We start from the raw sequence: 11,593 nt of genomic DNA, 5'->3' as shown, positions 1-11,593 counted from the left end.
TTGAGCATCCTTGAAGTTCTTGTAGTGGAAGTCCCGCCTTCCTTCACCTCCTTCACCGCGAGGGTAGATATTCCTAGCGTCAAGGGCCTCTTCGATAGTGGCCTTCATTCGTTTATTAATTAGATCGGTTATTTGCTCATCAACCGAATCTTGGAAGACCTTTCGAGCGTCCGCAAGAAAATCCGATTTTAACTTCCTAAAGATGGCCTCAACCTTGGTTGAGAACTCGGCGTCCCCGCTTGTACTTCCATTATCATGTTCGGGACCGTTTCTCGTCTTCATTCTATAAAATGAATTAGGTTAAACCACAAAACGGAAGGACAAATTACATATATACATACATATATGCCACACTACTCCATCTCGCTCAACAATCGTCGTACATTACTTGTTTGACACGATTTGCACCCGTAACAACGGTAGCTACTCGTTGTTACGCGAGCACGTCGCATTCACTTGCTAGTACAACGTCCGTCTTGCTTGATGATTGCTAAACACAACACAAAACAATTAGCACAAGGTTAATTCTCATAAACCAAAGCACTAACAATTCCCGATTAGACCCAAAGTCCTACAAGTCCCGCATAAGGCGCTCACACAATAAAGTCTAAGTCTAGGCACCTATCTCAAGTCGCCTAAATCCCTTAGACCATGCTCTGATACCACTTGTAACAACCCGACCTCATAAACCCAAAAACGCGTACCAAAAAAAAAATTTATGGCAGTGCATCTGGACGGCGTCCAGAATCCTGGACGGCGTCCAGCTCAGAAAGGTGGGACGACGTCCAACGTTTGGGACGGCGTCCAGCTCAAACAACTGGGATAGCATCCAAGCAATTGGGACGGCGTCCCAATGGTCTTCCAGCTACTGATCACGGGTCCAACTCACACGAGCGGAAAACCCGCTTCCCGACACTTTCAAACGAAAACCTTTTTACCACAAGTCAATATAAGTGAAACTAAGAGATTTTCATCATCAAATCAAGTTTTACATCATCGGGCCCACATCGCCCATTTTACGAGTTTCGTTCAAAAATAAAAGTTTCGAGCAAATATAAGTTTAAGTTCCAAACGACATTAGAGCATGGTGTTTGGGGTTAAACTACCCAATCTCGGTCGAACTCCAAAAGCTAACACCCAAAAGCATCCCCTAACAAAACAAGCGGGAGATCACTAATCCAATTGAACGCTCTTACCCTTGTCAATGCCCGAGCCTATAAAAAGGTAAACAACGAGAGGGTAAGCAAAGCTTAGTGAATGCAATAATTATACGAATACATATATAATTATACCTACTTGCATACACTTTCACAACCGCAAACATGCTAGCAAACAACATTAGCTTTCGTCGCAATAACAAGCTATAATTCACCAATACCCCCAAGCTAGCATAACATCCGCATATAAATATAACTCGAATAATATAATATGCTTACAACACAAATAACCATGGTTAACCAATAGTACATGGGAACGGCGCTCGCGAAAACGCCATCGGTGTTCATAACATCCGTTAGGGCACTTAACACCTCGCACCACTAACCCCTAGGGTGGCACCTTAACACCTCGGCACATCACCCCGAGTGGCATCTTAACACCTCGATGCAACACTCATTATTTTACGGAGTGGTGTCTTAACACCTCGACACTACACTCCTAGGTGGCATCTTAACACCTCGATGCTACACCCGAGTGGCATCTTAACACCTCGATGCTACACTCTTCACGTGAAACGTGGTGTCTTAACACCTCGACACTACACCTTTCACGCTACAACAAATAGATACATTATATACATACGCATATAATTATTCCACTCACCTCAAAGTCTTCGTGTAAGATAACCGAACTTGCAACGTCAATGTAACGTACCTATTACATTTTAGCACATAATCAATTCACAACTCAAGTCGGTCAAGCAACTCACTTAACAATCTAGAGTCTTTTGACCCTAAGTGCAATCCCGACCCATTTTGCACCTTTAACCCTAATAATGGGTTAACTTCACCAAAAACCCTAACTTTAGCCAATTAAGGTCTTAACACACTTTTAACCACAAAGTTAACTCGTTTTCATACATGCAAGACAACCTAGGTCATCAAAGACCCATTTGACCCATTTCTAGGTCAACACACCCATTTGGGTCACCCACAACCCAAATGACTCCCACTAACACTAACTATAGGTGTACTAGTGATCTATTAGGCCTTTAAGACCCATTTACACATTTCAACATTTCAAAACCCTAAGTTAGTCACCATTTGGGTCTTCATGACCCAAACTTACCCAAAACCCCCAAATCACTCATACATGGGTTTTATGTACAACATTAACCCAAACCCTAACCCTTAAACATATTTACTAGAGAAATCAATTTTAGGGCTTACCACCACAATCAAAACGAAGCTAACGAGGAGATGAACAACTTCAATGCTCGAGCTAGAACCCGAAACAAGCTTCTTCCTCTCCTATTTGAGCTTTCTCACACTTAAGAGCACTCTCTCTAGAATTAAAGTAGATGATGTTTGGTGGTTGTGAATGGAGTAATGAGACTCCCAAAACTGATCTAGGGCTTAAAATTCGTCCAAGAAGTGAAATTACCAAAATACCCATCTAAAATAATTAATAGCAAAAAGACATGCCTGCCAGCCATTCTGGACGGCGTCCCAAAATGTTGGACGGCGTCCAGGTCTTCAAGCTGGGACGGCGTCCCAAATATTTGGACGGCGTCCAAACCCAAAAAGAAAACAGGATCTTACATTTATTTATGTATTAAATATAACTCGACTCGATAGGTCAAGTTACCGGAAAGAATAATTGAATTGTAAATGGCTCCTTTTTTCTCTCACCCAAAAAACCCTTCCATCTTCAAGCCTTCATTCCCAAACTCAATTCCTATCAAACAATTTAACAAATCAACACATCATTCTTATCCCTATCAGCCAAAACATTCAAACAAATCAATCCCTAACTTTATCAAAAAATCAACCATTTTCCTTGGTAATCTTTCCAAGCTCGTAGATCCTACAATCATCAATAATACTTTTCAAAGGTTTGGCATCATCATTGGAATTTTGTGGAAACAGGACCGTTCTTTTGCATTTGTTCGATTCGAGAATTCATTCCAAGCTGAAGAATCACTCAAACTAAACGGCAAATTTCTTAACGGTCGAAATATCTATGTGGGTTTCGCAAAGAAAGAGTTAAATACAAGTATCCTTCCATCCCCTTTTGTTCAACTTAATACAAATAAGATTTCAAAATTACCTGTTTACATATCTCCAAATCAAACAACTTGTTCACGTTTAAATCTAACTGCTATGGTCATCGACAAAAATCCTATCAAAGCAAGTAAGTTAATTTATTGGTTAAAGAGCAGATTGATAGCTGTTGATTCTATTTCGTCATGGGGCTTGTTTGCATACATCATCTAGTGTAAAGATATTGAAAGCTTCAAAAGGTTAAACTTGGGTCCTTCATTGAATGTAATGGAATTTTTGGAAGTTATTCCAATGGTGCAAAGAAAGAATAGGTTTACAAGGATTGTAAAAGTGGGTATTAGGGGAATACCCTTCGATTGTTGCTCCCCTGAATGCACTATTGAAGCTGTGAAAAATATAGGCAGAACCATTCATATCAATCGGAACACACATAATCTTGTTAATCCTGAAATCATGTATGCTCTAATCGAAACCAATGACCCTGGCCAAATCGGTCAATTTGAGTCTGCAAGCTTGATAGATGAAACAACTTGCAAAATATGGATTGAAGAAATCATTCAACATGAACCTATTGAAATCATATCAAAAGAGTTAATTAAAGAACTTAACGATTTCTTGTTAAACTCAGATGAACATAACAAAGTTCAAGGTATTAAGGTATCTCACTCGTCGGATTCAGAACAAGCCATCCCGGATACTCCTCCGGTGTCTTCACCTGCTGGTCCACCAATTTCTGTCACGAAAAATCCGACCGTTGGGTTCCAAAACCCAATTTACGAAACCCCCAAAAAGATAACCAATCCGGTTACAATTGAACCAAAAGAATTACACTACTCAATGGAAAAGGTAAATTTAGCTTTGAGTAAAGAGAAAGTCAAGGCTGCAGAAGAGATGGTCAACACATCACAAAATTTTGTACCGGAAGTCAAGTCACCGGTGCCGGATAATAGCCTGGAAGAAGGTGAGCTATTTGTTACCGTTGAAGATGAAACAGACTTCCGTACTCCCATCAAATCACCCTTAACAGAAAAAGTAGTGGTCCATTATTTCATGGAAAAAGTATCAAAAGCTATTGTCATTGAAAAGGAAAAAGAGGCAGAGGGTATCAAAAAAGCACTGTTTACAACCAAAAAGTATGGTACAAAACCTAACAATGTGGTCCTACCTGATAAGTCAACTTTAGCTTTAGATCCGTTGGCCTAAAATTCACCTTTCAACTTGAACGAATTTGACTATCCTACCCTTGATAACTTACCACCAAAAAACCCTTCCAGTTCTTTTCAAAAATCTTCTGATTTTAATTCTTTCAACAAAAATAAAGACTCATTTGTTTCCAAAGTAACAGAATCAAGAGAAACAATCGATAATGAACAATGTGTTGGAAGCAATTGTTGTTCTTCATGTGATAAAATCAGAGCTCGTTGCCTACATAAAGAGAATCCCGATGTTCTTTTTGCTCAGCCTTTATTCGTTGAAAGAAAGAAAAAATAAAGTTCCAAAACACATTCATGGATTGACGAGGTTCCTAATTTATCTGGTTTCTTCGACACCACAAGCGAGATAAATCATGTTGTTGGACAAGATACCAATTCAAAAAAGAGTAAGATAAACGGGCATTTGTTCGGAGTCAAAAAATTGACGTATAAAGAGGAGTTGAAGAATTTTGATGTTCTCATGAGTAATATGGCAGAAGACGAAGTTGCCATGTCAACCCCCAAACCATGATTCATACTCGGATTCAAGAGTGGGACTGTTATCAATTTCAAATTTAATTTTCAATTGCAACTTCTACCAATAAAAGTGACCATGGATTAAGAGCTTACACTTCCCATCAGTAATGAGATATTGATAGCTACGCCTTTAAAGCAATCAAAGTAGCAGTCAATGTTTTAATGCAATTCAAAGAAGCAATCAAATTACACTTCCCATCAGGTTTTAATGCAATTCAGGTTAACGGCTTCTCGTCACCTTTATTTGGTTGCCTCTCCATCTCTCAAATGTCTATTACCCGTTCCATCAATTCTAGTGAAGAAATTGATTTCTTTCAAGCAATCATCGTCTTCTAGGGTTTGTTTATGTTTGTTGTAATCTAGTTATTTTGGGGGTGAAAGGCTTCAACCTGGACGTTACAATTCTCGCTATAATTTTGGGCTCTTAAGTCCTATCGCTGTTGGGCTTATTAATGTTGGTTAAAGGGCCTGTTCAATTTGGAATTTGGGTCTGCTCAACTTGTAGTGACCCGAACTTTTCCATGTTTATATATATTAAATAAAATTGATATTTACATGATTAAGTGTTTCCAATATGTTAAGCAATCAAACTTGTTAAGACTTAATTAATTGAAATAGGTTTCATATAGACAATTGACCACCCAAGTTGACCGGTGATTCACGAACGTTAAAACTTGTAAAAACTATATGATGACATATATATGATTATATATATATAGTTAACATGATATTATGATAAGTAAGTATCTCATTAGGTATTTTAACAATGAGTTATATACATAAAAATGAGACTATTGAATTTAAGAAACTCGAAAACGTTATATATAACGATTATCGTTATATCAACGTCTTACTAAGTACATATGAATCATATTAAGATATTGATACACTTGGTTAATTATGTTAAATGATAAGTAAATATATCATTAAGTGTATTAACAACGAACTACATATGTAAAAATAAGACTACTAACTTAATGATTTCGAAACGAGACATATATGTAACGATTATCGTTGTAACGACATTTAAATGTATATATATCATACTAAGATATATTATATATCATAATATCATGATAATGTAACAATTTAACATCTCTTTAGATATAATAAACATTGGGTTAACAACATTTAACATGATCGTTAACTTAAAGGTTTCAAATCAACATTTACATGTAACGACTAACGATGACTTAACGACTCAGTTAAAATGTATATACATTTAGTATTTTAATATGTATTCATAAACTTTTGAAAGACTTCAAGACACTTATCAAATTACTTCTACTTAACAAAAATGCTTACAATTACATCCTCGTTCAGTTTCATCAACAATTCTACTCGTATGCACCCGTATTCGTACTCGTACAATACACAGCTTTTAGATGTATGTACTATTGGTATATACACTCCAATGATCAGATCTTAGCAGCCCATGTGAGTCACCTAACACATGTGGGAACCATCATTTGGCAACTAGCATGAAATATCTCATAAAATTACAAAAATATTAGTAATCATTCATGACTTATTTACATGAAAACAAAATTACATATCCTTTATATCTAATCCATATACCAACGACCAAAAACACCTACAAACACTTTTATTCTTCAATTTTCTTCATCTAATTGATCTCTCTCAAGTTCCATCTTCAAGTTCTAAGTGTTCTTCATAAATTTCATAAGTATAGTTTCGTAAAAATCAAGAATACTTCCAAGTTTGCAAGTCTACTTCCAAGCTTTCTAATTCATTCCAAGTAATCATCTAAGATCAAGGAACCTTTGTTATTTACATTAGGTCATCTTTCTAATTCAAGGTAATATTCATATTCAAACTTTGATTCAATTTCTACAACTATAACAATCTTATTTCGAGTGAAAATCTTACTTGAACTGTTTTCGTGTCATGATTCTGCTTCAAGAACTTTCAAGCCATCCAAGGATCCTTTGAAGCTAGATCCATTTTTCTCATTTCCAGTAGTTTTATCCAGAAAAATTGAGGTAGTAATGATGTTCATAACATCATTCGATTCATACATATAAAGCTATCTTATTCGAAGGTTTAAACTTGTAATTACTATAACATAGTTTAGTTAATTCTAAACTTGTTCGCAAACAAAAGTTAATCCTTATAACTTGACTTTTAACATCAACTAAACACATGTTATATATCTATATGATATGCTAACTTAATGATTTAAAACCTGGAAACACGATGAACACCATAAAATCGGATATACGCCGTCGTAGTGAAACCGGGGGCTGTTTTGGTTTGGATAATTAAAAACTATGATAAACTTTGATTTAAAAGTTGTTCTTCTGAGAAAATGATTTTTCATATGAACATGAAACTATATCCAAAAATCTTGGTTAAACTCAAAGTGAAAGTATGTTTTTCAAAATGGTCATCAAGATGTCGTTCTTTCGACGAAAATGACTACCTATTTAGTAATTGACATGTAACTTAAATTTCCAACTATAAACCTATATTTTTTTATGTTTGGATTCTTAAATTAGAGTTCAATATGAAACCATAGCAATTTGATTCACTCAAAACGGATTTAAAATGAAGAAGTTATGGGTAAAACAAGATTGGATATTTTTGATCTTTTTAGCTACGAGAAATGTTTAACAAATCTATACAAATCATATCCTAGCTAACTTATATTGTATTATACATGTATTCTAATATATTATGTAATCTTGGGATACCATAGACACGTATACAAATGTTTTGACATATCATATCGACCCATGTATATATATTATTTGGAACAACCATAGACACTCTATATGCAGTAATGTTGGAGTTAGCTATACAGGGTTGAGGTTGATTCCAAAAATATATATACTTTGAGTTGTGATTTAGCCTGAGACGTGTATACACTGGGTCGTGGATTGATTCAAGATAATATATATCGATTTATTTCTGTACATCTAACTGTGGACAACTAGTTGTAGGTTACTAACGAGGACAGCTGACTTAATACACTCAAATCTTTAAAACATAATAAAAATGGTTGTAATTATATTTTGATCATACTTTGATATATATGTACATATTTGTATAGGTTCATGAATCGATCCGTGGCCAAGTCTTATTTCCGAGGAAGGAAATATCTGTGAAAGTGAGTTATAGTCCCACTTTTAAAATCTAATATTTTTGGGATGAGAATACATGCAGGTTTTATAAATGATTTACAAAATAGACACAAGTACGTGAAACTACATTCTATGGTTGAATTATTGAAATCGAATATGCCCCTTTTTATTAAGTCTGGTAATCTAAGAATTAGGGAACAGACACCCTAATTGACGCGAATCCTAAGATAGATCTATTGGGCCTAACAAACCCCATCCAAAGTACCGGATGCTTTAGTACTTCGAAATTTATATCATATCCGAAGGGTGTCCCGGAATGATGGGGATATTCTTATATATGCATCTTGTTAATGTCGGTTACCAGGTGTTCACCATATGAATGATTTTTATCTCTATGTATGGGATGTGTATTGAAATATGAAATCTTGTGGTCTATTGTTACGATTTGATATATATAGGTTAAACCTATAACTCACCAACATTTTTGTTGACGTTTAAAGCATGTTTATTCTCAGGTGAATACTAAGAGCTTCCGCTGTTGCATACTAAAATAAGGACAAGATTTGGAGTCCATGTTTGTATGATATTGTGTAAAAACTGCATTCAAGAAACATATGTCGATGTAATATATTTCTATTGTAAACCATTATGTAATGGTCATGTGTAAACAGTATATTTTAGATTATCATTATTTGATAATCTACGTAATGCTTTTAAAACCTTTATTGATAAAATAAAGGTTATGGTTGTTTTAAAAATGAATGCAGTCTTTGAAAAACGTCTCATATAGAGGTCAAAACTTCGCAACGAAATCAATTAATATGGAACGTTTATAATTAATATGAACGGGACATTTCACAACTCTTTGCAATCAAATGGGCTTGGTGGGTTTGGCTTTTCCAGGTCCCTTGGATGTGTTAAGAAGTTAGGATCGTCAAGCTATCATTTGTTGTAGTTTCAATTTCAATTTGGTTTCCTTTTTTTTTAGGGCTTAAAAGCCTCTTTCATTGTACCATGTTGAATTTTCATCTTTTTGATGAAAGTTTTTATATATATACATATCTCCTTTTTCGCCGTAAAAAAAAAAGTTACCGGAAAGAATCTAGATCCATTATTATCACTTGTTTAAAAGATTTTTACTTTTCTACACACACACCAAAAAAAAATAAATAAATAAAAAAAATAAAAAAAATAAACAATTTTTTGGGCTTAATAGGATAAGTCCATGACTCTTAAAAAGGCTTTGTAAGCCTAAATACATGAACGCATCATCTATTTGTATTTACACATTTTATTGTTGCTATCGTTATGATTTTTATTTTTATTTTTGCCAAAAAAAGAAAAGTAAAAATGTGTGGAAATATCAATTCCAATATTAAAATAAATACTCGTATAAAATGTTTTTTTTTTTTCTTCCCAAATCATATTTATCTATTCTCTTCGTGAAACCCTAAACTCAGCTGGTCGATCCATCTATTCTATATCTCTTTAATTTGTGATCGTTAATCGTTATTCTTTCTTAAGGTAAGCTCACAATCTACACTACATGTATGCGATTCTTGGTTATTTTCTATTCAATTTTGAATGTTTTATTATGGCCATAACTGACGCAATCGTAAGTGGCATCCTCTAAGCTAATTGAATTCAATTCAACTATCCGTTTGTTGGATCAGTAGTTGAATTGGTCCATGTTTATTGAATGGTGTTGATTTAATATTGGTATACTGTTTTTTATTGCTTGTATGGAATAAAATAATTCTTTTTTGCCAAAAATAAATTCAATTGGTACGATTGATGGATGATTTTGGTTAAAGTTATGATTTTTAATGTTTTTCGGGTTCAGAACCAAATTAAAATTTGATTTTCGATTTTCGATTTTCGATTTGGTTTTGGAACATAGATACATAAAGATAGATGATTATGATTGATTTTGATGCTACAGTTGTTGAACATACATACATACAGGTGGTGATGAAAGGCATAAAGGTGATGGGGATGATGAGGATGAGGATGATGATGATGAAGCCTCACTCATTGATTCCTTTTCGTAATGCATCTGCTGTTAGTGTGAGTCTTAAGATCACTATTTATATTTATATATATTGTGTTTTATATTGTAAATTTTAAATTCTAAATTCATTGTTATGGGTAAATTTCAACATCAAATTTAACTTGACTTTGTTGTTTGTTTAAGAGCCTGTATTTTTATTTACGACGTATATGTATATACTTACAACAACATTGTTCGATTAATATCCCATTCCCAGTATGATAATCATGATGATGATGATGAAATGTACAAGCCAAGTCAAAAGACTGTTGCTAATGAGTTGAACAAGATAGAACCATTCAGTTTGATTATCCCCGGAATTGGAAAAGTGGAAGATGTGAAAACGTCGTGTGTGAAACTGCAAAACGGAGTGGTTCTTTTGAAGAATTACGTCAGCCTGAGGGATCAGGTATATCAATTAATATTATTAATTATTATTATTACATACATACATGTTTGATTCTGATGTGGTCTACTGTTAAACAAACAAACAAACAACAGGTTGAATTAGTGAAAACTTGTCAAGAATATGGTATGGGTCCCGGGGGATTCTATCAACCTATAACAAGTTCTGGAGGAAAACTTAATTTACGTATGATGTGCTTTGGTCGAAATTGGGACCCAATAACAAAGTATAATTCAATATACAGAGGAAACGATGGGTCTGAAGCACCACCCATTCCTCCGCAACTCGTTTCGTTGGCTGTAAAATCAATACAAGATTGTAAAGCATATGATGATTGCATGCCTTCAATGGAGCCAGACATTTGTATCGTCAATCATTATAGTGCCGTCACTGGCCAACTTGGTCTACATCAGGTTAGTTTTTTTTTTTTTTTTTTTTTTTTTAATCATGGTAGTGTATTTGATTTAATTTTTTTATAATATTTTTTATGTAGGATCGGGATGAAAGCAAAAGTAGTTTGGAAAGAGGGTTGCCGGTGGTTTCGGTATCGGTTGGTGACACTGCAAAATTCATATATGGTCATAGTAAAGACGTGAGGAGGGCGAATCGGGTTTTGTTGGAATCGGGAGACGTTTTAATATTCGGGGGAAAGTCTAGACATGTATTTCATGGGGTCACCAAAATCATCTCGAATTCAGCTCCTCGCTTATTGATTCAACAAACCGACCTCAGACCTGGCCGTCTCAACCTTACTTTCAGACAATATTAATATTAAATTTTTTTTTTTTTACTAAACTACTCTCTTTTCATTTATTTCCCTATCTATATCAAACTTTCTTCTTTAGATTCTAAATAACTGCTCTGCTACTTCTACTACTCTTAAGGCTTAACCTTCTTAACTTGGGATCTGGAATTTGTTTTATGTATATTTATTTATTTATTATTATTATTATTATTATTATTATTATTATTATTATTATTATTATTATTATTATTATTATTATTATTATTATTATTATTATTATTATTATTATTATTATATTATTATTATTATTATTATTATTATTATTATTATTATTATT

The 11,593-nt window shown here is 34.2% G+C and overlaps 1 protein-coding gene across 2 annotated transcripts; it reads left to right on the top strand.

Moving 5' to 3' along the window:
• Positions 1–9,483: 9,483 nt before the first annotated feature.
• LOC139877316 (DNA N(6)-methyladenine demethylase ALKBH1D-like) lies at positions 9,484–11,380 on the top strand. Of its 2 annotated transcripts, none has more exons than XM_071864727.1 (5): positions 9,484–9,579; positions 10,021–10,122; positions 10,323–10,514; positions 10,607–10,924; positions 11,005–11,380. In XM_071864727.1, exons 2-5 carry the CDS (start codon positions 10,027–10,029, stop codon positions 11,278–11,280), a joined length of 882 nt encoding a protein of 293 aa, XP_071720828.1. In that variant the 5' UTR covers positions 9,484–9,579; positions 10,021–10,026; the 3' UTR covers positions 11,281–11,380. The 2 variants fall into 2 exon arrangements, with proteins under 2 accessions (XP_071720828.1, XP_071720829.1); XM_071864728.1 differs by having other exon boundaries at positions 9,510–9,579; positions 9,998–10,122.
• The last annotated feature ends 213 nt before the right edge of the window (positions 11,381–11,593 follow it).

This window comes from Rutidosis leptorrhynchoides, chromosome 11 (genome assembly GCF_046630445.1).
Source record: "Rutidosis leptorrhynchoides isolate AG116_Rl617_1_P2 chromosome 11, CSIRO_AGI_Rlap_v1, whole genome shotgun sequence".
In the NCBI taxonomy this organism is placed as follows: Eukaryota; Viridiplantae; Streptophyta; class Magnoliopsida; order Asterales; family Asteraceae; genus Rutidosis; species Rutidosis leptorrhynchoides.
Note: the sequence above shows the minus strand (reverse complement) of the source record. Positions and strands in the feature narration are given on the sequence as shown.

Bases quoted from the DNA above. Each gene is read 5' to 3' on its own strand.
- LOC139877316 (XM_071864727.1), top strand. From the start codon at position 10,027: ATGAAAGGCATAAAGGTGATGGGGATGATGAGGATGAGGATGATGATG. The intron at 10,515-10,606 runs GTATATCAATTA...AACAAACAACAG, and splicing joins ACGTCAGCCTGAGGGATCAG to GTTGAATTAGTGAAAACTTG. The intron at 10,925-11,004 runs GTTAGTTTTTTT...TTTTTTATGTAG, and splicing joins GCCAACTTGGTCTACATCAG to GATCGGGATGAAAGCAAAAG.